Source organism: Lithobates pipiens, unplaced genomic scaffold (genome assembly GCF_037356315.1).
Source record: "Lithobates pipiens isolate NorthernLeopardFrog02 unplaced genomic scaffold, aLitPip1_a1.2 Scaffold_19, whole genome shotgun sequence".
Lineage (NCBI taxonomy): Eukaryota > Metazoa > Chordata > Amphibia > Anura > Ranidae > Lithobates > Lithobates pipiens.
The window spans coordinates 497,248,785-497,276,762 of NW_027507764.1; the positions used below are offsets into that span (position 1 = coordinate 497,248,785).

A 27,978-nucleotide genomic window follows, 5' to 3' on the forward strand; every position below is an offset into this window, starting at 1 on the left:
AATCTTTAAAACTGTGTTACCCTAAATATCAGCCAATGTAGAACCTTTGTTGACCAAATATATTCAGGCTACATATGTTTCATTAGTTATTCACATCCTGTGACATGGACTGGCTAGATTATGGGTTCGGCAAGAAAATGAGCTGAAAATGATTATCCCTTTTCCATGTTACTTTCAGCGTCCATGCAAATCCGTGTTTAATGTGTTCCAGGTTCACACATCCTGGATGTGTCTGTTCTTTGTTTAGTGAGCTTTCTGTTGAGAAGGCTCCGGGTGACTTCCTCTGAGAAAATGTGCTGAAGTCTTTATTCTGATTCTTGGCTGCTTGGATTTCATCTGACTGAGTCACTTTCATTTTTATGTGGCTCTTTTGCTTACCTGTCCATGTTTTAAGAAATGTTTGACTCTTCCCTGGGTGATTTCCACCCAGTATTCAGATCTTTTGAATTCATTGACTTTTCAAGTAATGAGGAGATCTTGACCTCAAATTGGAAGGGACAGGATTTCTGTAAAATATGTAGCTTTTACATTAGGTGTGCTATTTGTCTACTACTTTAACAGGAAACTATATAGTGTACTTTAGTGAAGTGCTTTTTCCAGGGCCAGGACATTTGTTCTAGTTGTGACTTAAACAGGCTAGGTTGTTTGGGGCACAAGTGAAATTTTTTTTTATTTTAATCACAGGTCTTCTGAAAAAATTAACTGCTATTTTGTGTAACTTTTTCAAAACCTAACCAATGGTCACAATTTTTAACCTGCAAATTAACAACCTAACCTTTAATTCTAACTCTAACCTTTTGTTGTAGTAGCCCTTCATTGAACAGATGGTCAGTTCCAGGCCTCCTGCAACACACCGCCTAGATCAGATTGCTATAAGTGGCCTCAGTGGCAATGACACGGAGGCTCTCCTAGCGGGTTGTAAGCTGGGTCATCCATGGCATTCTTGGGAACCCCTGAGGCATAAGCTACCCATCTGGTTTCTGCTCCTCAGTTTGTGAACCTGACCCCCGTTGTAACTGCCAATTCTGCTGGGTAGACCTGGGCATACCGGCACATAGAATCTGAGATGTCTACTAGGCCAGTTAGTGCTTCAAACCATTTGTATGCCCCAGAAGTTAAAACCACTTTTATGTGGATTTGATTACACACTCAACTAAAAAGTTGGTAAATTATATTAGGCCTCTTTCACATGGGTAACTGTCCTGCCGCCGTTTTTAAAAGCATTTTCTGTTATTTTAAAATTCCAAGACTCCAAGCACAGCAATCACATTGCGATTGGCTTTTAGCTGCGGTGGAACATTCTTGCCATTTCTGATGTGCTTCCTGTTTTTCTTTCCTTGTTGCCGTTGCTATCTGCAGGTGAAATAGTACACTGCGATTACCTGAGGTTATGTACAGATAGCTGCGATAAATTGGTCCTGGACGCAGTCAAATTTTATTTTTTCAACTGCACAAAAACCTCATGTAATGAAACCATCGCTAAATGAATGAATAACCCAGCTTCCTTAAGTATAGTGTAGTCTACATTGGGGGGTGGATGGAATGTTTAATCTCTCACTATGGACCAGGATATAACACAATGTTTGTAAGACTTTGGATGTCCAGGTTTAAGAAATGTATATGGATATCTGCTGTATGATTTATGAGTTTAAACAACTTTATTGCCAATGTGACTGTTCTCTTAGCCTCTGGCATGGTCCATATTCATAAAGTATTGCTGGTAGTGGTTTAAGTAGGAAACTTTTTCTTACTCGTGACCGTTTTTATATTATAACATTTTTTTTTTTAAGTTCAATCCTTGTTGCAGATTAAAACAAAAGCAATATTAAATCGAAAAGCTGAAGAAACTGTAAACCAGGCCTTCTCAATCGGGGTTCTGCCAGATGTTGGGGGTTCCTTGGGATGTGGCAGATTGACCATCCATCTCAATGTCCCTGTTCCAGGGGAATGTCACCAATGATCTTTTTGCTGTCTGTAAGGGTGGCATTATAACCACCACTGTTAGGGGGACATTTTTCTCTGATCACAATGTAAAATTGATAAAATGGTGTTAGGGGGTCCCTGAGAACTGAAGATTATTTCCTGGGTTCCTCTGGAGTTAAAAGGTTGACAAACAGTGATGTAAGCTATGAGAAAAATTTTGGTCAGAAACAGCTGGCCTTCCTCTGTTCTTTGTACTAATGCTCACTTCACCTTGGCAAAGGCAATATCATAATGCAGAATAGATCAAATATCCACAAGCAGCAGCTTTGTGTTTATCAGCTTGATAGGATGTTTCGTGGAATTAAAAGGCAGAATTTGCAATGTATTTTTTTTTCTGTGGTTCCTGTGACCTGAAACAAGACTATTATTGTTGTAGCTATAGTGCACTCTATAGGAAGCCATTTGCCCCAGTGCCTTATTGGAGCAGCCGACAGCGTGACCCTTGTGTTTTGGAGTTGTGAAAAGGTTGGTAACTGAGCATAGGACAGTGGGTGTTGTCATTAGGCAAAATTGAGTTGTGAGCAGCAGGCAGCTTTTACCATATTGTGAAAATAGTCATGTTATATTGTCACATAATGACACACATACACACACTCTGGGTGTGAGGTCCATATCTGATCTGTCCCCATTGGTACCAAGGTCTTGTCCTCTCCTTCTGAGTCTGCCATTGTCTTGTTTCACCATTGGGCAGACACTAATGCAAGTCCTGCAAATGTTCGCTGAAGTTGCATTATCTTGGCTTCTGTTCCTGACGTATATTAGATGCTGGAAATGGGCTTGATTTGTATACTGTGCTACAGTCAGTAAATTTTTAAAGAGAAAATTGCTAGTGGGCAAGTCAGAATTTTTTGGGCAGTAGCGATAATTTTAGCGTATACCAAAAGCTTGCTGGCAAATATTGGTTTTCAAGGTTTACTTCAATCTTGTATCTGGAAAGTTTGAACTGCCACCCTGCATGCTTGTTCTAGGCCAATGACACTGTGGGTAGTAAAGGCTGGATCAGGACAAGTGCCTTTTTTTTTTTTTTTTTTTTTTTTTTTTTCCTTCTCCAAGTTCTGACTCCACTGTGAAGCGTTTTAATCCTTGCCTGTGACCAAGGCGGAAAATGAGACCTGGTTGTACATAAATAAAAAAATCGGGCAGAAATTCTAAACCTCACTAAATTAAAAGGAAATGGAATTGAGTTTGGCTGACAGTTGAACTTAAAAAGAGGTCTACAAGGGGACTTGTTTCTATCTTTTTCAGTACTGTACCCTCTAAAACATGTTTTGTAAAATATGGTGACATTTCAGTAGTTTTGGTTGCAAGGCTAAACTTCTGACTGCTGGTGCTCTTATTATGTATAGGGGGTTAATTCTGAGACGCTTGGGTAGGGACAGGACAACAAGCAACATGACAGATCCTATATGTGTCAAGCCTGCTGAGCAAGTTTGGTCTGTTTTGGATGCCTTATGGCATGCTGAGTGCAGTGTTCTTGGCTGTTCTACGTGAATCACTCCACCCATTTCACTGCCGCCTTTCCCTGAAGACAAAATGTTGTTTAAGTATGTAACTGCTGTCTTGTGATCCACCCAATTGCTCTTTTGAATCTCTATAGCATGAGAAAAATCATTTATTCTCATGTGCTGGAATTGCAAGGCATCTCACAAAAGTGAGAGCTAATGCCCGATTATCTCACTTTTTCTTGTTGAAGGTTTTGATCTGTGATCAACAATAGTAGAAACTAATAATTTGAGAACTTTATTTTGAGCACTATTGGTTATTTTCTCTGGCTGAAACCAGCTTCTGGTTTTTTTAAATTTGGGGTTTAAATGTGTGTTTTTATTTAAGAAAAACAAAAATTTTAATTCACCATAATGTGATTTTGTTTTTTTTTGCTTATGTTAACGAAATACATCTCAGTGAGCCATACCAAGGCCTTATGTCTTAAGATGACCAAGAACTGGAACAAGCATTCCAGTGAAGCATGTAGGGTCTCATCTTGCATGCTTGTTCCAAGTCTTCAACTCATTGGATTGCTTTACTAAAGAGCATGCTCACGTGTGAATAAGGTTAAGCTGTATTTCAATTGTATACACGCAAGATCCTTTTTTTTTTTTTTTTCTCCAGAATGCTGCTGGTTTACATAGTATGGTTGCTTAGGGGAGTGAAAATACTAATGACTTATAAGCAGCATGGGGCTTTTCTTTAAGTGGAGTTACTTTTTAACACCAATCACCTCTGGGTAGGTGATCTAAGTACTTTACATTGCAAGGAATGTGTGTGTTTGTGTTTTAAGCTGTATGCTTCACTTTGTCTTTGGACTTCTGGTTCCTGAATGGGAGTCTGTTTATTATCAGCTGATGCACTTGCAGTGTTCTTATGAGGAAATGTGCAGTGTCTGCATCCCTTTTTTAGAATTAATTCACTCTTAAGGAGTCTCTCACCAAAATTTTTTATTTCAGAGGATGTCTGAAATTGTACTTTCATCTTGGTGCAGACTTCTGGGACAATCAGTGAGCCAATCATATTTGCAAGAAGTTGCCTTTCTGGGGGCATTCTGTAAAAACAACTATGTACAGAACACCACGTTGCCATATTACATTGAATTTAATGGTAGTTTACACTGGATTACAGCAGAGTCAAAAGGAAAGGTAATTGTGTAGCAATTTTTATGCTATATTTTTTACCTACTACAATTTGATTTGTTTCACTAATATGGAGTTAACCTTAAAATTTTAAAAGTATCAGTTTGTTTGTTTTTTATTTTGTTTTGTTTTTTGTTTTTGTTTTTGTTTTTATTTTTTTTATTTTTTTTTTATTTTTTCTGAATGTTTTGATAGTTTTCAATTTTTATTTTTTTTGCCACGTTCTTTTTCCAATTTTACTTTCTGAAGGCTTAAATAAATGCGTTTAACACATGACCAGTTCTTGTGACTGTACATTGCATTGTGTGCTGGAAACACCAGTTTTGGGCTGGCTAACCTGTCTGCTCTCAATCTTCCCTTCTCCCATTGTGAAGGGTGCAACCACTGATTCATGGCATATATCCAGGCTTTTTAACTCTCGCTATAACGAAGATTGCCATCACTCCCAGTCAAACTGCGTGCTGTTGTAAAAATGACTTGTTTGTCTGCATCATTGCACAACAAATGTCCTGAAAACTTTACCGATGTGTTTGATTCATTCAAGTTGTGACAAGCTGGAGTCACAGCAATAAAGGGAAGGGCTGGGTCCTCCATGCATGCTAATGGCTTATTCTGGGAACATGTGTGGGTTGAACATAATCTGCAGCATTTATCTCTTGCTGGTTCTCACTCTAGTCTCTCTTATTTGAGATTTTCTATTATGGCATTGCAACACAACAAAGCTGGTTGTAAAGACCAGCTAGTTTGACTCGTTAAAATGATGGTCATGTGTGTTAGAACTTAACGATTTAAGGTATATATTTTACCAGAATGTGTAAACTCTCTTACTGCCATTTTATTGGTTTAACTGGGGTGTCAATGCAGTCCCCCTGTCACTGGCACAAGCAGTGGAAAGCAAATCTGAGTGGTCTGTTTTTGTGCTTGTCCTCCTTCTGCGTTTGCATTAACCAACACTATATAGAACAAGAGTCTAAATCTTCCCTGTGTACCTATACATATTTTACATCGGAGGAATGGAGGAAGTCCTTGTATGATTTGGATTTTGCATAATCATGAAATTTGATACACAGATCTTGTAAGTTGTTGGCCATAAAGCTTCTTGGCAGAAATGATCCGAAACGGCCTGCTTTAACTTATCAGCTAAACATTTTTGTGGAAAAAAAAGTAGAAAGACTTTTACTGGTCACACGTATGGCACAAAACTTAAATATTCAAAGACATGGACTACACACATTGAATAGTAAGGGTAGTCCTCATATTACAAAGTTGAGATTAAACAAAAATGCAGACTTGCAGTCAGTGTCTGCTGTCTATGGCCATCTTAATGCTCTTTTAATGGGATTGTGACTACAGACCATGCTGGCGCAGTTGTGGGAGTGAGCATATAAATGGAATGCATCACAAGGTGAGTATCTTATCTCCCATGGGGCTTGGTGATTGACAGATCCGCTTTCGCCTCTGCTGAAGACATACAGCTGATGGCCAGTAACGGGGAGATTACTGAACTTTAAATAATGAAACTAGTTTTGACCGCTTTGATGTAAGTTTGCATTCTAAGGTTATTTGAGAAGGAAGAGATGCATAAAGGGGGGGGGGGGGGTATAAACACTTTTCTGAAAAAATTATCTGATGTCAGATTTGAAGGTTTTTAAAGCTGCCTACAGGCCTAGACAATTTGTCCACAGAACTTTATTTTTTGTGATGAAAGATCAGGGAATGAGCATACAGGTTTGCGTTCTACCCCCATGTGGTATACATAGTAGGCGCATCATTGTCAATGGAAATGGGAGTAGGAATGCTTGTAAATCATCTAAGGTCTAAATAGAATTAATCAAAATTGACTGACAGTTGATCGGTCAGGAATGTCCATGGTATCCAAGTTTTGATGACCCATCATCCATCTATGAATACCTTGACAAGCACTATGGTGGATTTTCTCACAGCTACACATGTTCTTAGGTCTTAAACATTTTTGTATATTGTTCCTAAACCAAAATTTGCAGTCTTGGACCTGGAAAACGGAAATACACAGATGTCCCATGGAGCTTCAGAGGTGACCACAATGGCAGATATAATTGTGACGTTAATTTCAAAACCACACAGTAAGTAAAATATCACTTTTGTGAATTCATTAAATTATTTTATTTTTATAATCACAGGTTGAGGGGGTGTCATGGCTGTTACTAACGCAACACATTGTATGACTGTATTACCATATACAGTAGTTGCAGAGTTCATTTTGTACCTGTAGTAATATTTCTAGTTCGTCACATTGGCCAACTGAATAGTGTTTTGTTTTTGTTTGTTCTGTATAATTACCTGTATTGCCATTTTTCTTGTTTAATATGATTGCATGTATTGAATGAATGAATGTTTAAAAAAAAAAAAAAAACTGTAGTTGAGCTAGATAACAAAGGGTGTGTTCCACCGAAGTACCACACCTTTCACAGGAAATACCTGCTGTGCAAATTGCTCTTACAAATTATTAAATTGTGAGCTATGCAGGTAGCAAGGGGTAGATAAATGAATAACCAATAAAACAAAAGTACAGAAAGGAATTGTTTGCGGGATTTGGAGAAAGTATTTAGGATGCTGTGGTACAGATGGGATAAATGGTGTTGGAGGTTCATATTCTGCTAAACTATTTGTAATGTCGAAGTACAGTGACTGGAATGAAATGGCTAAATAAAACAATGTGAATCTTAATTTTGTAATATACTCAGAATAAACAGATGGAATCTTTCTTTGCCAACAAACCTTTGTTTTATTGCACTAGTCTTTACAGATGTGTTAATACTGAATCGCAAAGATAGCTTTTAAACTAAACCTTTACCTAAATTATTCACACTGAATAATTTTTTTGTTCTGAACAAGCAGTCAAAGCATTTTTAAACAAGCCCTCATTCACCTTTTTGTAGCTATAGGCATTGTGGAGAAATTTATTTTCAAGCTCACAACAGAGGCACAAAGTGTTAACTCTTTACCTATTCCTTCCTATTGCTGCCCACTTCTGAAAGACTGCAAATCCTTTAATGTAAGCATAACTGATACAAGTAAAAGGATTGAGCCGGCAACTCTATAGTCCATGTAGCGATTTTAATGGTTGGTAATATCAAGATGCAGGAAAAGGACTGGGAAAAAAGAGATCGCCTGACATGTTTCAAAAGATTTAAAAGAACAGTAGAATACTATACATGATCACCCTACACACATGGGCAAGAAATTCTGTATAGTATTCCATTAGGCTTTTAAATCTTTTGAAACATGTCAAGTGATGTATATCTTTTGTCTCAGTCCTTTTCCTGCATCTTGATATTAACCTCCTTAATTGCCCAGTTAATTGCTTCAATTAACCTTGAAAATTGATTTTGGGGTGAAGCCATTTTTATTAACATGCTACGACTAAGGCTGTTGCTGAAATTCGTCGGCTATTTTGCTTGTCACTTCATGTAACCAACCATTTAAATCGCTATATGGACTAGTTTTCCCAGCTCAATACTATTTACTGGTTTGTGCTGTGGTGTGTAAGGACACGGAGCCTGTGCACCTGAAAGAAGATCTTGCAAATTGAACTAGGAGTTCCCCATTGTGTGTGCTGTCTCTTTAAGCATAACAGATGTTTAAGCTGTAAGCCCTCATTCACATTGGAGGAACTGGGATTTTACAGGCTTAAATCACACAAGTCGCATCCTGTTTCTGGCAATCACTGTGTTCAAATTGGTGCTATGCCGACTTTACGGTGCCGCATCAATATGAAAAAGTACTACATGTGCTATATTTGGTGTTTCTAGGTGCATCGTCAATAGACCTCTGTGCATAAAGCCACACATGTCTTCAGTCCCATCTGAAGCCTCACTGACATGCGGCTTTGAAACCATGTATCAGATTAAGTGGCACGATTTCATAGCTGCATTAGACTAGGCCGAGCGTCCTTGCATGGATGCTCTGGTCAGTTTTTTTTTTTTTTTTTTCCTGCGGCTTTGAACAGAAGCACTATGTTAAGCCAGCTAAAGACAGAGAGTTATTTGGTTGATTCCCCAATCAACCTAGTCAGTGTTGATGGGGAAATCCCTCCTGTTATAACAGCCGCTAGCAATAATTGCATGTAAAATCCTATGGACTGGTTGTACCAAGTTGATCAACTTGGGTACATTCATCCTGCCTATTCATGGTTCGAATCTTTAGGTTCCTGCTGAGTCGACTGAGATGCAAACCATCTTTAACCGACTTAAGTCTGTAAGCAAGTGAATGTAAATTAATGTGCTTCTGTTTACATGCAGTTGTCTTCAAGTCCATCTAGAGCTGAAGGGGAAAAAAAAGTGACCTTTTCCAGTTTGAACAAAAAACATGATTGGAGGTAAAAAGATGTAAACAGGCACGTCCATTTACATATGCCTTCCCTTGGATATAACATTGGCCCATTAAGCTGCATGAGGAAAAAACTGAATGGACATAAAGTGACATAAGTTCCATACAGTTGCGTTTTTTAAAGGGGACCTGTTCATGAATCCCTGCTGATCGGAGCAGATGCTGGTTCGTGTGAAAGGGTCCTAGGAAACCCATTGAAACTGGACTTGTTTGTTGTGATCTTTGAGCATGATCTTCACAATAAACAGTTAGAGGTCAGTTCTTTTTACAGCTTAAGGATATTTAACGTTATGAATGTGCACTTTAAGGATAGGAAGTTACTGGAATGATTTTTGTAAAAGAACATATTCATTTCAGCTCTTAAACGAATAATTTTTTAGTTCATTGATATCTAACTTGCCCTTTTTTTTATTATTTTAGATTACAAATTTTCAGACCCAGAAAGGGTAAACTACAAATTTGAGTCTGGTACTTGGTGAGTTTTTAATTATTTAGAAGCAATGTCAGAACAGTCTCAAAGATTTTCTATTGCAACTTGTTAATGACCTTTTTGAAAAAAAGTTTAGTGGCTAAAGAGATCTACATGAAGCATCATTTCTAGAGCCCAGGAGTTCAGATGGCCAAAAAAGCTGACCCTTTTATTTACTATTTGAGTGCTTCAATGATGACTTATACATTTTCACAAAATTGTCTGATGTTTGAACATTTAATAGATGTGTCAAGTAATTCCATTATTGGCTGCCTTCTAGGCAGCCCCGCTTTAGTAAATTGGAATGTGTTCAAGTATTTTATTGTCAAAGAATTAAGAGAACTTGTCACAAGAGACCACAAATACTATAATTTCTGGGTTTCCTCTTATGAAAATGCTGGTTGCCTGCCCAGTGACTTTAAAACTTTGTCTAACATATATGAAATGAGCGTGCAGTTCTAGAGTTCTGACCTTGCTCCAATTTTTTTGATTACTTGAGGTCATGACTGTCTTATGACTTCAGTACTTTTGGAGTCAAGTAACTAGTGTTAAGAGGTTGTTGGCTATGTCCTCCTTCATATTCTCTCAGCACAGGTTCTTTGAAGTATCTGCCTGGATCAGATTCACAAAATATTTGGTTTAAGGTTGGGTTCACACTATTGCAAATTGGATGCTGGTTTTCCCTGCATCCAATTTGTATAGCAGGAGATTCTGACCTGCTCTCTATAGATCCAGTTCACACATTTTTCAGAGTGGCTTTGGTGCGAATTGCACAGGAATCCAGTGAGTCTTTTGGTCCAAATTCAGCCCAAAATTCGGGGTGAAATCTGACCTGAACTGGTGAATAGAGATGCACTGGACCCCTTGCTCTGAGCCTCTCAGTGATTGTTTGAACCCAGCCTTAAAGTCCAACTTCAGTCAAATGTGGGTGGAGGAGTCTTAATTGTGGAATCTCCAGGTGGCTACTGACCTTGCAAAACAGTGATTGCATTTGGTAGGATGCAGTCACGGTTTAGCTAATTTTGTTTTTGGTTTTTGTCAAGCTGGGTCCTGCTTGCAAGGCCCCCCTTAACTCACAATTTGGCTGATTTCACAGATATCACCAAAATGTGAGCCAAGTATGAGAGCATGTCTGCAGTTGTCTAAAGATTCCCCAGGTGATTTGGTTGGCTTTCTGTCTACAGATCCCCTGAAGCAACAAGCAAAGTGTGAGCATCTTTTGTTTACTCAAACTTTAGACAAACGTAGGTTCACAAAGTGGTTCATCAGTACGCATTTCAAAACTGGTTATTTTACAATATCAAATGTATTCAGTAGAGCAGATTTCAATTATCTTATTTGGTTCTATAGCAGCAAACTGGAGACAATTGATGATAACTCCATTATCCGAGCCCGAGGTCTGCCATGGCAGTCATCTGATCAAGACATTGCACGATTCTTCAAGGGTTTAAACATAGCAAAGTGAGTGCACCGCCCTCTTAAACTATCCTTTTCCCTTACATTATATCCTCACTTCTGGCTTCTTTATTCACATTTAGTTATTTTGTTTTTTCTGTTTTTCCCAGTTGGGAAATTGCCATATCTTAGGGGGTGATTGTATACACCCTGCGGTAACTCAGGTAAGATTAGCACAGGGGTCAGGGCAGGGTTATGGTTCTTTTGGTTGAACAAGACCCCGCATTGTAGTAGTGTGTGTTGTTTCCCCCCTGAGCTGGGTTGCTGTATCAAGAACATTTTCAATTCTGTCACTTTTCCCTTCTGGCGTAAATTTTTCTTTTGGATTTCACGGTAGTCTGAACTACCATAATTTTTATCTCTGCATGTTAAAGCTTTATGGTTGCAGTGAACATGTTTTTATTTTGCTGTTGGGATGTCTGTTTCGTTTGACAGTGGGATAGGGTTGTCTTCAAATTAAACTGGGTATTGCACATTCTTATAATTTTCCAAGAGGTCCATGCCTCTAGGTTTTGCACTGCTTTGGATGGGTAAGGGTATAACTCAATGTTGGGCCTCCTGTGAAAAGTGGACCTTGATGGTCTAAACTGTCTTGACAAAATTGTTTTCTTTGCCCATAGCAACCATCTAAATCACTTATTTCCTTCTGCATCATAAGAGGATCTGTTTTCTATCGCATTTTAAATACGGAGACCTAATCAAATTAAGCAAGTTCTTGTTACCGATTGCAAACAAATTTTCTTACTTTCCAAACATTTAATGGAGAAATGGTGGTTGGAGTTGAAATGGTTGCTACCGAAAATTTTTCTGTAGCACACTCTTCATACAAGGGTCATTGTTGTAAAGGAAAGTATTCTTCGCAGTAGCAACCAATTAGCTTCCAGCTATCCTTTTGCAGATGCAGCTTAGAAAAGGACAGACACAGGCCTACTCAATAAGGAAGTGCGGATGGTAGCAGTTATTAGAAAAAGGAACCAATCGGAAATTGGCTAACATGACTACAGTTAACTGCACATTCATTATTCTGTGCACACCTTATTGAATAGACCATATATTTGCTGGTATGGGTGCAAAAATATCTTTTATTTTGAACGCTTTTCATTCATGAGGCTCAAAACAACCTGTTGTTTTCTGGCAGTTGTGACACTAAGGGTGACCCAAGCAGGGACCAACACATCCCAATGGTAGCAATCTATAGCCTGTTACAATGACTCATCATAAGACTAACATCAAAATGGAAACTAGCACATCCTTTACATTGGAAATGCCAGTCTATTAAGATTGCTCACGTATTAAGGAATATTTGCACACTTTTGTTTTGTTAGAGAAAGTAGTCAGCATTCCACTAGACATGAACTACATTGTACCAACATATAGATGTGTAGTAATGTGTCTTTCCAACGACCACACATTTTTGGTTGCACAGTTCCAAACACATGTATATGTATAAGTATGTAACATGCATATATACATATTTTTCACTCCTTTATGGCTGCATGTGGAAACCATGCTGAAACACAAAATATGATGAAGCAAACAGCAGGGCGTTTTCGTCTGAAATCCTGACATTTTACATGCCTAGATTCAGGCCTTACTGTACCATCAGCTGCAGGAGAGCCACAGGTTTCCCAACATTGATATTTATTTCTCATTCATTGAGGACTTAAGAATTCAGAAACTGCTAGGTTATGTCACTGCCTACGAGGGGATTGGACACTGTCAAACAAATTGTGGGCTAACCCCGTATAACCCCTTTTGCTCAAAGCATGCCTCCAGTTTTTTTGTTCTAAGAGGATAGATGCCTTTCTTCTCTGCTGAGAAGTCTTTGTAGTCTATTTATTTTTTCAAGATGCCCGCTACATTGATGCTGAACTGGTCTCCAAATGCCACTATCTGGATCAGACTTTCCTCAACCTGTTTTTGGTGTTTTGTAGATGTGCATAGCTAGTCTGGAATGTGACCTTTGGGAACCGGGCTCTTCATTGTGACGCTTTCCAGAATTCAGTGTACTGGTTGTTGGCTGCACAGCACTCTGCAGGTCCAGACAATTGCACAGCCCCCAGGTGTGACCTTATCTCCCAAGGCTCACTCGGTGAGTAGGCCGAGAGCTATTGGTTTACTAGGACCACTGGGTGCACCTTAAAACCTGGTCATGACTATTGAACTGTAGTTGAGGGACAGTCATCTATTGATGGTCCTATAATGCTAAAAGCTAGGCAAGCTACTACCCCAAAGCCTTATAATTGCACACAGGTTGTGTACTTTGCCTGGTGTGAGAAAAGCAACTTTCATCCCTTTGTCCATCTCCAGTCCATAATTGGATCTCCCTCAATTGTCCGGATATAGTGTGGACTATGATAGTTTACTTTGCTACCACTGTGTTAATTTTAAAAGGCTGGCTCTCCGTTATCCCTAATGGCCCCTATAAAGAGGAACCTGCTTCTGGTTACACAATTTCTTGGTTGCTCAGACCAATCATCGTCTAACTTTGTCTTAAGAATCGGGTTCTAACCTTTCCTGTTGAGGTGCCCTTTAAACCCGGAGTGCTTCTTGGGCTTTTTTTCGGAAAACCAAGCTGTTTCCCAGATTTGTAAGACTGTAAATTTTACTAGGTAGATGTTCAGGCCTGTTCTGTGCTCCTTGGTATGATTTTGTCACAAAACTAAGGCATGCTGTGAGTGGGGGGTGCTACTTGGCTTGCCCACAATTTATTTTATTTTTTGTTGCCAGTGTCCAATTCTGTAGTTAGCAGTATAACCCAAACTGTTTCGGATTTCCTGGTTTCCTCCAATGGACTCCTAGAAAAATGATTTCACAGAAGTGCAAAAATCTTTCTGACTGCTGTCTGTATGTTATACGTGTAGGGGTGGAGCGGCCCTTTGTCTCAATGCACAAGGGAGGCGGAATGGAGAGGCTTTAGTCAGATTTGTGAGCGAAGAACACCGAGATCTGGCTCTCCAGAGACACAAGCATCACATGGGAAACCGATACATTGAGGTATGTTCTGCTGCAGTTTGTTGCATGGCTGTTCACTGCTTTTGGAAATGGAATAACACCTAGCATTGTTTTATTTATTTATTTATTTTTCTCTCTGCCAGGTGTATAAAGCCACAGGAGAAGACTTTCTAAAAATAGCTGGAGGTAATTGTTACAAGAGGATATACACTATACCACTTAATTAGCTGCCTTGCATGTAAAGCACTGGTGGGACTGGGATATTCTTAGGAGCGTGGTCACGTCAACACAATTTGGTTCTGGAAACTGGGCTGTAATACCAGCTTTCTCCTGCCAACAGAATATTGCAAATAAGTTATCTACAATTCTGTACTTTTTTTTTTTTTTTTTTTTTATGTAAAGGCAGGCTATGCAATAACTTCATTGTAACATCTTTCTTGTGCCTATTAATTTAAAAATAATCAAACCTATTATTTAAGTAAATTGCTACATGCTTCCTAAGGGTTATGCTAATGGATTAGATCCATCTAGATGAGCGATACCTTACCAGGAAACCTGTACAACAGAGGCTGCCTTTTTGCTAAGCTCTTCCTGAAAATGCTAGTTGCTTGGCTGCTACAGTAATTCTTGTAAACTGTCTTGCACTTTATTTTCGATTGCTATGTGTTTTTGTGGCATTCTTGTGTTGAGTCAGTGGCTCAGTACTGGAGTAACTAAGCAGGACAGCCAGGCAATTTGGATTGGCAAAAACAAGTCCGTGTTGGCAGCCTACATATTTTACCGTTTTCATATTTTAAGGTTTAAAGTGTGACTGTAAAATTCCCTTACATCAACCAGCAGCTGTGTAGTAGGGGGAACTGCTTAAAGCATAAGTAAACCCCTCAATTAAATAGTGTTGCATTGGATATGATGTTAACCAAACTCTCAAACCATCCAATGGCTGATGTCAAAACTGATCACATGTGCAGCATCATGGCATTGAAGTTCAGAGGCCAAGATGGTGGCTTCCTTGGCTGAAAACGATAGAAGGGTTTACTTCTACTATAACAGTTGAATGGATTGTTTTGGCAGGTCTTCTCATAACATTTTGGTAATTTGAAAGGACAGTCTACACTTCAAATTGTGGTGTGTGTATATGCACACATGCGGAGCGTTCAAACTCTTCAGCACTGCCTCCTATTATAGTGTCCCCCTCCTGTGTATGTGATTTATTAAAAAAAAAAAAAATGCTGCAAATAACTAATTTCACTGCCGAGATTGTGATCACATGACTGGTCAGCTTTCTCCTCCCTTCCTCTGGGAGATGCAGTGGGCGGGACAGATTATTTTGCTGATGTCTGGAGGAGAAAGCTGGCTGGTCATGTGATTGCAATTCCGGCTCTTAAATGAGGTATTGACAGCATTTATAACTATAAATCATTCAGAGGGGGGGGGCGCACTGCAATAGGAGGCAGTACTAATGGTGTGTTCAGTTTAGTGTTATGAGAGCAGGGGGAGGGGCAGCTCTCACACAAAGAAGAGGGGGAGGAGAACACGAGCAGAGGAGAGCAGATAGCCGGCTGATGAGACACGTAAACTGACCACGGTGTCTCGTCTCAGCAGCCATGATACACCGTGGTCAGTTTACAGAGGGGTGGGGAGAAACTGGCAGGATCAGCCAAGTTTTTTTAGGCATTACTGTGGGGACGTGCAAATGACACAGGACAAGCATGGTGTCATATAACATGCTTTAAAAGAGCAGGGTCTTTTTTTTTTTTTTTTTTTTCCCTTTATTTACCTAGCCCCCCCCCCCAAAAAAAACTCCAACGCTCAAAATTAATTTAGGACTCTTAAAAATCTAATCCAAATGAGTTATCAATTGCTTTCAGGTGATTTAAAGCAGGCCTCACAAAATAAACTACAGATTTTAAATACTATTAGTAGGTTCCTGAATGTCGCATTATGGGGTGGGTGTTATCCATACCCCCCCCCCCCCCCCCCAATATGCTATACTCTTAACACAAATGTTTAAATATATTCATCAATAGCCACAACAGATATATCCACTTTTTTTTATCTTATTATTTTTTGCAGCAAATGCCCTTGCAAACCCAGATATTACTTGTAAAAGTAGCAATGCCCTCTTCACTTGGACTATACCTAATCTGAGCAGAGCTGTGGGAGAGATAAGCAGTCTCTCCCCACAGTATAGTCCATTCACTACAGGCTGCATGCAGAAACCTACAGGAAGTCAGATAAAAGACCAGTCACCCTGCATATGAAGAGCAGCCAGTGATGACTGGTCTTTCATGAAGAAACTTCCAGCACCTTCCCCAGCCCCCCAAACACTCAAATACTTAGCCGCATCTCGATCCAATGATGTGCACGAGAGCAGAGGATCTCCCGCCTCATTGACTCAGACAGCAGCATGAACCATTGTCCATCACAGGCAGTCAGGATGGCGTGGGGGGCAGAGCCGAGCTGCGCTTTTGTTTGCCAATGGAAAAGCAGAGCTGGCTTGGTACCAAGCCCCCACCTGGGGGGGGGGGGGGGGGGAGGAGCCAGGAGCGCTGCTGAGTAACCTGAGAACCCATTGCACAGAGCAGGCAAGTATAACCTATTTGTTATAATTACAATAAAGTTTCTCCCAAGTGCTTTTATGCAGCAAAATAAAAATCATCACCAGGTATCAGCCATACCTTTAGAGGTGAAGGGGTTTTGAACCTCAACCAGAGCAAAATGAACATTAAAAATTCAAAACTGTTTCCTGGCTGTCAACACCATAGGAGCTCCTGTGGTTTATGTTCAAAGCCCCTTCATCTCTAAGGTATGATACCTAGTGATCATTTAATGATATAATGAACATGATACAATGTGATTTATGCAAACCACCTAATGTTTTCAATCCAGATGTCCTCATTCCCCTGAGGAAGATTCTGATTATTGCATCGAAACGTGTTGGGCAGGTGTACTGTTCTGGAAATTCCTATAAAAATCTTTTACCTGCCTTTTTGTTTATAGGATATCATTTATTGTAATTGGGGTATACCAGGGCTCAAATTTTAAACCATATGTGGATTCGAATTTTAAGGTCTGTACCAACAAAATTTATTAAATTGTGTTTCTAGTTGATATTTTTCTTTTGCTGCATAAAAGCCCTTGGGAGAAACTTTATTGTAATTATAGTATTTAACAGGGCGAGCATCACTCTTTCACACAGGCTTATGGGTACCTTTTAAACATTTATAATCACTTTCATGCTGGGTTAATGAAAAAAAAATCCGGAAGATTCTGAAAAGACTGGATATTTGTTTGGAAGAATATCCATCCCGGGCCAATGTCTGAGCCCAGCTCTGATGAGCCAACACCTAGATGTTGGTCCTCCAAGATGGGTATCATTGAGCTTATGCATGTAGTTTGTCTGATGCACTAAATATAGAGTTTAGCTAGTTTTATGTTTTTAATTTTTAGTTCCCCATCTCGTAGGTACATCTAATGAAGTAGCTCAGTTTTTGTCCAAGGAGAACCAAGTGATTGTGCGCATGCGGGGTCTTCCCTTTATTGCCACCCCCGAAGAAGTGCTAACATTCTTTGGGCAACACTGCCCTGTGACTGGAGGCAAGGAAGGAATATTGTTCGTTACCTACCCTGACGGCCGGCCGACAGGAGATGCTTTTGTGCTGTTCGCCTGTGAGGAATACGCACAGAACGCTCTGAAGAAGCACAAGGACTTGCTGGGCAAGCGATACATTGAGCTGTTTAGGAGCACAGCAGCAGAGGTGCAGCAGGTATGTGCGGATTTTAGAATTTCTGCCCTAGTCACTGACTGCTGTTTTTGTTTTGCATTTATGGGCGAAGATAATATAGTACATTTTAGTTGTATTTTGTTAGCGGTAAATTGTTTGAGGCACTTCTTCTTTTTTTTTTTTTTTTTTTTTTTTACTTTTGCATAGCAGTAATGCAATGTAATTCACTGGTAAACACAACACCCGCTAACACAAACCGTGGTGCATTGCAATGTCATTCATATAGAATGGCATCTTAGTGCATATATAAAGATAGAAAATTACTGCACTTGGGTAAAATAATGGAAACAATGGCAGCAATGTGAAAAAAAAAAATGCAGCGCATGAATGTCCATTAGAATAAAAGTAGAAAGTACATCATTGCCAAGAAGCACCTAGAATGTGAATGACCCAATCTATAATAGAATTTAGCAGCTGCTATAATAAGATGGAGAATTAAACACAAAGCTCTAGAAGTCCATAGATGTCCATAGAAGTCCATAGATGTAATTCACAAGCTATATCGGTGCTCTAAAAAGAAAACAATGTTCAATGGTGATAATGTGCCCTCTGAAGAGTGAGTCCAAAGTGTATCAGGTGATCCTAAAGATATTCATATGGTGTTTTTTGCAAAGAAGCAGCACCCTTCACCGCACCACATGAGACTTCACTCACCAGAACAATGTTATAAAGACACCTTATAATGTATCAATAGCCTGTAGCAAGCCTGCATCTCCAGCCAGCATACAACAAGGATTACTCGGAGAGGGGTGTGTGTGTGTTTTTGTCTTGTTTATCACCAACTTTTAATTCTCCTTTGCAGCCTTCAGATTAAATTGCGTGTGTGCAATAAAGCCTTCTGAAAATCTCCAAACTAGTTCCAAGATGGACTCCACTGAGGCTCCAGGTTACTTGGCACTCTTTATCTGTCAACTGCAATCAAGCAGATCATCATCGGAGCACACTCATCCCCTGGATGCCCCGAGCTGTCTCTGCAGAGATCGGTGGATTCTAGGATCATCAGCACCGTTTGTTATCCACATGCAAGTGATGCGGCTGCAAGAAGGCTCCTTCCCTGGCTCGGCTCTGTGCCTGTTGCAGCTGCATCACTTGCATGCAGATAACAAATGGTGCTGAGCTGATCCCGGAATCCACCGATCTCTGCAGAGACAGCTTTGGACATCCAGGGAATGAGTGTGATCCGATCTGCTTGATTGAAGTTGACAAAGTACGAAGTGACCCGGAGCTTCAGTGGAGTCTATCTTGAAACGCTAGTTTGAGATTTTCAGAAGGCTTTATTGCGCATAATGCAATTTAATCTGAAGGCTGCAAAGAGGATTTTAAAAGTTGGTGATAAACGAGACAAACTAACACCCCCCTTGTATTCTGGCTGAAGACACGGGCTTGCTACAGGCTGATAAATCATTGTAATAAGGTGTCTTTTATATCATTTTTCTGGTGAGTGTTTTTTTGAGGGGTGCGGTGAAGGGTGCTTTATTTTTTGGAAAAAAAAACCATATATGAATATCTTTAGGATCATCTGATGCATGTTGGACATGCTCTTCAGAGGGCATATTATCAACGTTGACGATTGTTATATTTTTAGAGCGCTGCTATAGCTGGTGAATTACATCTATGGACTTCTAAAGCCAGGCCTCTTGCCCTCAGGAAGGGACCTCCAAATTATAGGTGGTCAAAGGTCATAAACGCCCAAATGCCAATCGGCTCTGTATCACATCCGCCACGGACTGCACCAATATAGATTCAATGCAGTGGTCCTCTCTCAAAACATCTCTCCTTGGCTTAGAAAGTGTAAGAACAAATACCACTACATGGTGTAGTATGTCAAAAGCACTTGGAGTTTATTGTAACAAAATGGATATACTCAGAGGATAATAAAAACGAGCCCGTCATGAAAAAAATGTTTTGGATGGTTTTAAACCAACAAGATGGCCGTAGTCCAAAAAAAATCCTTAAATATTTTTTGCATCAAATGCTTGTTTTTGACATACTGCACTATGTAGCGGTATCTGTTCTTACACTTTCTAATCTGAGGAGAGATGCTTTGAGTGGAGACCACAGCATTGAATCCATGTTGGTGCAGTCCGCGGTGGATGTGATCCAGAGCAGATTGGGGTTTGGGCGTTTATGATCACCTATAATTTAGTGTCCCATTCCTGAAGGTAAAAGACCTGCCTTATTGTGGTGGTGGAGAGGATTTTTTTTCTCACCTACGAGACAATTGTCATTCACTTTCTAGGTGCTTCCCATAAATGAAGGACTTTCTAATTTTTATTTCAATGCACGTTCATGCACTGCATTTTTCTTTTTATATCTTAATGCACATAGTCTGTTTTGATATGCTGAAAAAAAGAAAGGTTTGTTAAGGTGTTCTAATAAAGGCAGCCCACAGATTTTGGAATGCACAGACTTTAACATGCAGGGGCGTATCTAACGTGAGGCAAACAAGGCGTTTGCCTTAGGCGGCAGTTTTCAGGGGAGCGGCAGCATCGTCCCAGGCAGAAGGGACACAACTCTGTTCAAATAGCAGAGCTGGTATTTCCTCCCTCACTGAGCGCCGAGCAGCGGAAGGGAATCTTCTCCCCAGCACACTGACATTCCACAGCAGCCACTGGCAAAGTGAGCTGGGTGGGGGCTGGAGGTGCACAGGTGCGGCAATTCGTCTCAAATGGATTCTCCAGCCCCGCCGCAGCCTCCATCAGCTGCTCTGAGCGCCAATCCAAAGGGATGATGTGGGAAATGTGACAGGATTGCAGACATTGGGGATGCAAGGAGGAGCCTGACTGCTGCCAGCACCAAGCTGGGGAAACCTTTTTAAATGCCGCTAGAGCTATTTCAGGGGAGAGAAGAGTGCACGGTCTGACCTCCCTCCACTCTCCTGGTCCTGCTGTTGCTCATTGGGGCTTGTTTGTGTCAGCAGACTACAGTGTCCTAGAGTCTCCTTTGAGTGATTGATCCGTGGACACTAAGCTCTCCTCTACACCTCACTCGAAGGGTTAACTAGCATCTGTGTCTGCCCCATGCAGAGTGTCGCCTACGTGTGTGTGTGTGCGTGCGCCCCCCTCCACCCGCATATGTGTTTACTTCTCCAACACAGCCACCAGAGACCCTGCATAGCCATCCGAGACCCCGAACAGCCATTTAAGAGGCGCCCAACTTTAGTTTTGCCTAGGGCAACACAAAACCAAAATACACCACTGCTAACTTGTATGTGTTATTGCGCACCACTGAGGTCTGCAACCAGTCAGTATAAATATCACACTTATCAGAACATGGGATAACTTGTTTCAAAATGCTATACAGTTATGCCCAGTAAACAAACGAAGACACTGCTGTCAGCTTGTGTCTAAAATGAACATAAAGCATGGCTGCATGTGGTACAATGTGGACCATTCTAACGAGACCTTGACAAGAGCAGAAGGAAAAAATGTTTTTCCACCTTCCATGTCTGCTCGCATAATTACTCTATTAATGTTTAACAATGTTGATGTAATGCATGGGGGGTTTTTTTCTCTTACCTTCGACCACGTGAATTCCAACACTGTGTAAACACAACTAGAGGATGCACACTTTTTATAAAATCTACTTGCTGTCTTATCCGGAAATATTCTGAACACAAAGATAAATATAATATTTTGAGTGTTTAAATATTTTATGCAGGGATGTGGCTATTTTCAGGTAAGCCCAGTCTGTTCGTGCGCTACTTAGATCAGTCATAATGTTATGACGAACTACCATAACCTTTTTGAAGCATTGATTCCAGTAGAATTCTGAAGGGGTTCTGTGGTATCTGGCACCAAGCTGTTAGTATCTGTTCTTAAAAGTCCTTTAAGTTTTGAGGTGGGGGCCTCCAATGGATCAGATTTGCTTTTCAAGCACATCAAACAGTTGCTCGATTGGATTAAGATCTGGAGAATTTGGAGGCCAACTCAAAACTCAACTCTTGGTTGTGTTCCTCAAACCGTTCTAGAACTCATCAGACCAGGCCACCTTCTTTCTTTGCTTTGGGGTCAAGTTTTGATGCTCACGTACCCATTATAGGCGTTTTTGGCTCTGACCAGTCTGTGTCTCCACCACCTCGTGCACAACAAATGGGGATGCACTGTGTGTTTTGACACCTTTCTGTTGGAACCACCATTAACTTTCAGCAATTTGAGTAGCTCTTCTGTTGGATCGGACTACACAGGCCAATCTTCACTCCTCACCTGCATCAGTGAGCCTTGGCAACCCATGACTGTAGCTGCACTACATTTTTTGGACCACTTGTGGTACGTCCTGACCACTGCAGATTGGGAACAGCCCTCAAGCTGCAGTTTTTCAGCTACTCTGGCCCAGTCTGGCCATTACAATTTGGCCCTTGTCAAAGTTGTTCAGATCCTTACACATGCCCATTTTTGTTATGCTTTTAACATGTCAACATCAGGGACAACAAATTCACCTGTTGCCTAATGGATCCCAACCAGTTTTGGGTGCCATTCCAGAGGGAAAATGCTGTCGGCTTCACCTGTCAGTAGTCATACTGTTATGGGTGATCAGTGTATGTCCTAGGATGGGAACACTGATTAGTAAAAAATGTTACAGCAAAATCACTTTAACTTTAGAAACTATTTTAATTTGGGTAGTGTGTGTGTGTGTGTGTGTGTGTGTGTGTGCATGTATATCTATAGGCATCTTGTAAAATGTGCACATACAATTTTCTTCGCAGGTACTCAACAGATACTCTGCTACACCTCTTATCCCTCTTCCAACACCGCCCATCATTCCAGTACTACCTCAGCCATTTATCCCTCAAATCAATGTCCGAGACTGTATACGACTGAGAGGTCTTCCTTATGCTGCCACAATAGAGGATATCTTGGAGTTTTTGGGTGAATTTTCTGCTGATATCAGGACACATGGAGTTCATATGGTGCTGAATCACCAGGTAGATTATCTAATTCATCTTTAATAAATCTACAATACAAATACCTTCATGCAATGTTTATCCAGCTTTACTCAGATGTACACTGTTATTACAATCCATGTGCTGAGCACTATTGGGGTTCAGTCTGCAGGGTTGATTTGGGACATATGTCGCTAAGAATCAGCCTGTCATTGATTTGTACTGGATGATTTCACACTTGTGCATGCTCACTGCAGAGAATGGTTGGTTGATTCTTGGCAGTGTACAGCCTAAATTGGGGGGGGGGGGGCACGAAGTAGGGGGAAAGGCTGGACCACCTTGTAGTGTTCTGTTGCTGTCTTTCCTTATTTGAACATTCCTTGCTTTGCAGATAGCAGTCATGCGGGAGACAGAGTCGAACTCTTCCCCAAAGTGTATCTCTATCCAAAACATTTAAGCATTTAACAAGCCTCCTATGGGGTATTTGATAACTAATGATATGAGAGATTTTTACTTGAAGTTTCTGCTCAATAGTAGACATAGTATAGTAGACAAAGTATTAAAATTGGCTGGACCAAAGGGGTATCTGCTTGCTTCATCAGAATTCAAAGGCAATGCTTTAAACATTTTCATGATTGAAATTATGCGCCAATGTTGCACCACTTCTGGTGGTGGTTCCCTTACACTCCAGCAAGTCATGGTAGCGCTCACCTTTCTAAACTGTGCTTCCATTTTGTAAAAAAAACTTCTCGTGTCTCCTGACATATAAGTGAAAATGTCTTAATACATGGGGTACTGCAATAGTCATCCTCTGAGCTCTCAAGTTAATCAAGGTCGACAACTGCTCCAAGAAGGGGATGGTGTGGTACGGTCTGCCAGGCCGAATAAACATACCATTCACTTATAAAAACTAATGAGCTTTTAAGAAATTTCCCTGTAATAGTTGTATGCCTTTACCGAAATTAAGTTTACTGGGACAAATATAGAACTAGAAGTTCACCAGCTTTGTAGGTGCTTTCAGATTTTATGGTCAATAAACGGATTGTCGTAGGCTGGAATGCTTCAGCTCAGACAATAAAGCTGGGAGGCTGCACTGCCACCTTTCTCAGTACAAAAAACAATGCGGGGCTATTGTCTGGAGCTGTCAATGTACACATCCCTGTGGCTCTAAACACAGGCACACAGCCTCCACTGTACAACTATGGCAGACAGATGAAGAGATTACCTTATCCAGAGTCACAAAGAAAAAAAAATGTTCACTGGGCAACTCCAATTTACTTAAGAACAAGAACTTTTGATCATTATATTAATATCCTGCCATAGTTAACACTTTGGTCCATGTTACATACTGAGTAGTCAAAAAGGGGAATGTTGGACTGCTTTTAGCAGCGAAGGATATTTAACTACAGCTATCCTTCTCCTTTTTTTTTTTTTTTTTTTCTCCTTCTCGTTTAGTGTAGCAGCGGCTCCTGAAAAGCATGCTCTATGCATTTTTCAAAGTTAGTTATGCCTGGACTGCAGTTTGGTTTGGGTAAAATTGTCTAAATTTGGACTTCAGCTTCAGTCTGACTGGACTGAGATGTTCAGCCTGACCACAGGGGGACGCTGTTTCTTCTGGCAGGTATGGAACTATGGTCTGGTTGGGTGCTTAAGTTACTCTCTCTCTCGGAGCCCGCGCAGTGGAGCTATTGCTGTGCTTTCTGGGAGAAGGTATTTAAGATGCGGACGTCAAGTCGTTCGGGGTTCTGGTCCAGAATGTTGTACCGACTTCATGGTCCTGGTCCTCCTGACTAGCCCCCAGGAAGGCTATGGCCTGGGGTGCGGATCCACCCAATCTTTGTCTAGGGGCTGGCTAGCCCGAGGCAAGGAAACTAAAGGACAATTCTGAGGTGGTTGGGTGCCGTCTCCGGTTTGGGAGAGACCCAGTAACTTCAAGCGTTCCAGGGGAGGACTCTTCAGAAGACCATGTATGGGTTGGTTTCTTAGAGCCTGGAAGGGCTGTAGTACCCAAGAGAATCTGGTCTCGTGGATATCGCCAAGCTGGCTGAAAGATCCAGATATCCTGGATCTACGCTCACCTCTTTTTCTGATGCAAAATGTAGGTTTTCATTGACTTTATCCTAGTGACAGTAGTCACCTGGACGAATGAGGCTTAATCTTCCCAACTCAAGCCACTTTGATAGAAACCAAAATGTCGGTTCAAATGTTTCTCCTCCAAAAAAAAATTGGCAGCATGAAGTTTGTTTCCTATGGGTCACTTGCCTGCATTACTGGATAAACCTGTTTTGTAATCCCTTCCTTTATAAACCACAATAAAGCTCTTCTTGGTCCAAACCTCACCTTTTTTGTAATACTTGCCCCTGTTAGATCACATGAGTAGCCTATCCCTAGAATTAGAGACTTCTGATTGGCAAAATGCCAATAGCGGATAGAGTTACTACATCTTGGAAAGCATGTGCTACATTAACGGTTGATGTCTTGATTACATAATCCAAAGATTATCACTAGTACCTCTCACTTTGTTGAGGAATCTCTTGTAGTTTTCAGGCAGGGCTGCTCTAAAAACAGCAGCGAGCCTAGGGCAATAACACGAGTATCGGGCTGCTCGCTTTACCCAGCTGGGCTAAATTATTGGTTCATTGTTTTAGTCAAAGGATGTCTACAATGAGTGTTCTGCCCAACTGTGCTGTGATGGTGCTAATGTCCAAAATCTACTCCAAAGACTTTTATCCCCTCTAACTGGCTGATTCCCAGTTTCTGGGAAAAAGGCTCAAGTTGGGCACCAGGGAGCTACAGTGTTTAATTATAGTTAAAAGGCTAGACTGGGTATAGAACATTATGGGTAGCCACTACTGAACAAACTTGGGAGTATTGTTCTTTCGTTAATGGAAATGGCTTTATATATGAGCCAGAAATACTATATTGTCAAAAGTACTGGGTTGTCTGCCTTTACACGCACAGAGATACTCCTAAACCTTGTGGACAGCCTTCCCAGAAGAGTTGAAGCTGTTATAGCTGCAAAGGGTGGGCCAACTCAATATTGAACCCTACAGACGAAGACGCCATTTAAAGTTCATGTGAAGGCAGGTGTCCCAATACTTTTGACAATATAGTGTGTGTGTGTATATGTGTGTGTGTATATATATATATGTGTGTGTGTGTATATATATATATATATATATATATATATATATATATATATATATATATATATATATATATATATATATATATATATATATTATGCCAGGCAATTCTTGAGGTAATCAGCTACCTCCCTGTATTTTGAAGTTTGGGTAAACTTTAAGAGAAACTGCCTCTCTAACTGATGCCCCTTATATACCAGACTACAGTGATTAGTTGCTATTGCTGTACAAGTGTAGCACAAAGTTTAACTAGTCTGAGAAGGTATCAGAGTTTATTCCCTTGTCAGTCACAACCGTTTCACCTAGAGAGAAATTGAGGTTTTGATTGTCTGTGGTGTTGCTGCAGATATTTTCTGACAAGTGCTAGTCATTCTCCAGTTGGCTTTAGTGTTTTTACCATCTGTGTTTTTCTATTTCAAGCTAATTGAATGAGGTCTGTCAGTGTGTGGACAAAGCCCATAAAATGTAGTAATGCATATGGTTTTAATAGGGCATGTAAAGTATATTCTAAAATGCCTTGATTTATATTTTTTAAGTGATCACATGACCTCTGGTCTCAGCTGCATAAGAAGCTTAGAGGTGGTGGAGACTGTAGGAGACAGAGAAACACCAGTACACTGATCTTTCCAGTGAGGAGCTGGGGGGATGTGTGAGCAGGAGTCTCCCTTTTACTTTGAGTACAGCCGCCTATACTGCAGTGGTCAAAGAAGCAAACTAGCTACACTGAGATGGATGTGTTTACATGCCTAGCGTAGTCAGCTGGTGTGAAATACATGGTAACCCTACCAGTCTCTCCCTGCTGTCCTTAAAATGAAGCAATGCAAAGAGAAGAGGGTACTTTTTGATACAAGTACATGTTAACTTGAACACACATCTGAAATATGAAATGTTTGGGGTGGGGGGGACATGCACTTTATTTAATTGCTAAGTTTTATATAAGGTTTTACCTGCAGCTATGTGCCCATATTAAATCTTGGATTTCATTAATGGCTAGTTGTGTTTGTGTTTTTGTTACCCTCCTCCTCCCCAAAGGGCCGACCATCAGGCGACTCCTTTATTCAGATGAAGTCAGCAGAGCGGGCGTTTCTGGCATCACAGAAGTGTCACAAGAAGACCATGAAGGACAGATATGTGGAGGTGTTTCAATGTTCTGCAGAGGAGATGAACTTTGTCTTAATGGGGGGAACTTTAAATCGCAATGGCTTGTCCCCGCCGCCATGTAAGTTACCATGTAAGTGTGGGCTTGAGGGTCTTGCCGCTTCTCTGCGCTTTGAGCTGGTAGGTGTTGGAACTGCTTTCCTTCCTGTGGGTATTTTGGGTCATCATTGGCCGTTTTATTGTGTTTACTTTGAACAAAGAAATCAACGATTGCAATTCTCTGGTGGTGAATGAGATTTCGGGGGCGCCGATGGGATGTCTCTAGTATGTCTATGCTGCCCTTTTAAAGGGGAACTAAAGCAAAAGTCAACAAATGCCATCCTACACTGTGGAGATTCAGTGCCAAGTCAAAACCATGACCTGGCATGCAAACGCCTACTTGGTGTCTTCCATAATGTCTGGAATGAGTTGATTCAGTGTGGTCTTCACTTGTCAGCCACCGCAGCCACCATTTCATAGTGATACTTATTTGGCTTCCTTTAATAATGCAAAGATTGGTGTGCAGTAAGCCTTTGAAACCTCTACAATCTCGGCAGATACATACATTTTTAGCTGTGGGCCACTCTCTGCACAGTTTATCAAAGTAGATCTGTCATGAGAGAATTGGGTTGAATTATTAATTCAGACTGACAACTATAATTTTCTGAAAAATGCCATACTTACCGATTTTGTGATAATTGTAACCAGGGCTGTGGTTAAGGGGGTACCATATCGGTCTTCCTTTCATGGGGCCCAGGCAGCAGGGTGAATTGGATGTGGATTGGGGTGGGGGATGACTAAACCCCTGTATGGCCAACTACCCCCCCCCCCCCCCCAAAGTGCTGCAGGCTTGCCTCCTTTCTGCTGAAAGCACACAATGGGATCCTTCAGGATGGAGAATGAGGGAAGGGTCCAGTAAATGTCATATTTACCTGCCCCTTCCTTTCCTGAATGAACAAGTGATTGGTACTGATTATTCACGGTGTTCGTTCATAACTGAAGCATAGTAAACTTTTTTTTTTTTTTTTTTTTTTTTCGGGTGTCAAGTTGGCTTTATGGGGCCTGTGGTTTCCAACAGCAGCCTTGGGTGTAACATAAAAGTGTATAACCCCAAATTATTATTTTTTTTTGTTTTTGTCTTGGAGGAATGGAAGAGTTAAAATACTTTTTT

At 40.7% G+C, this 27,978-nt stretch overlaps 1 protein-coding gene across 7 annotated transcripts in view; it reads left to right on the top strand.

Annotated features, from left to right (window-relative positions):
* ESRP1 (epithelial splicing regulatory protein 1) overlaps nt 1-27,978 on the top strand; it is a 104,010-nt gene that overhangs the window by 51,130 nt on the left and 24,902 nt on the right. For 2 of the 7 annotated variants that reach the window (XM_077493045.1, XM_077493049.1), the window contains exons 5-12: nt 6,614-6,712; nt 9,399-9,453; nt 10,798-10,908; nt 13,767-13,899; nt 14,001-14,043; nt 17,308-17,624; nt 22,348-22,566; nt 26,703-26,901. In XM_077493045.1, coding sequence (XP_077349171.1) covers nt 6,614-6,712; nt 9,399-9,453; nt 10,798-10,908; nt 13,767-13,899; nt 14,001-14,043; nt 17,308-17,624; nt 22,348-22,566; nt 26,703-26,901 — 1,176 coding nt within the window. The remainder of the gene's footprint in view (nt 1-6,613; nt 6,713-9,398; nt 9,454-10,797; nt 10,909-13,766; nt 13,900-14,000; nt 14,044-17,307; nt 17,625-22,347; nt 22,567-26,702; nt 26,902-27,978) is intronic. The other 5 variants (XM_077493048.1, XM_077493051.1, XM_077493047.1 and 2 more) reach the window with 3 other exon arrangements.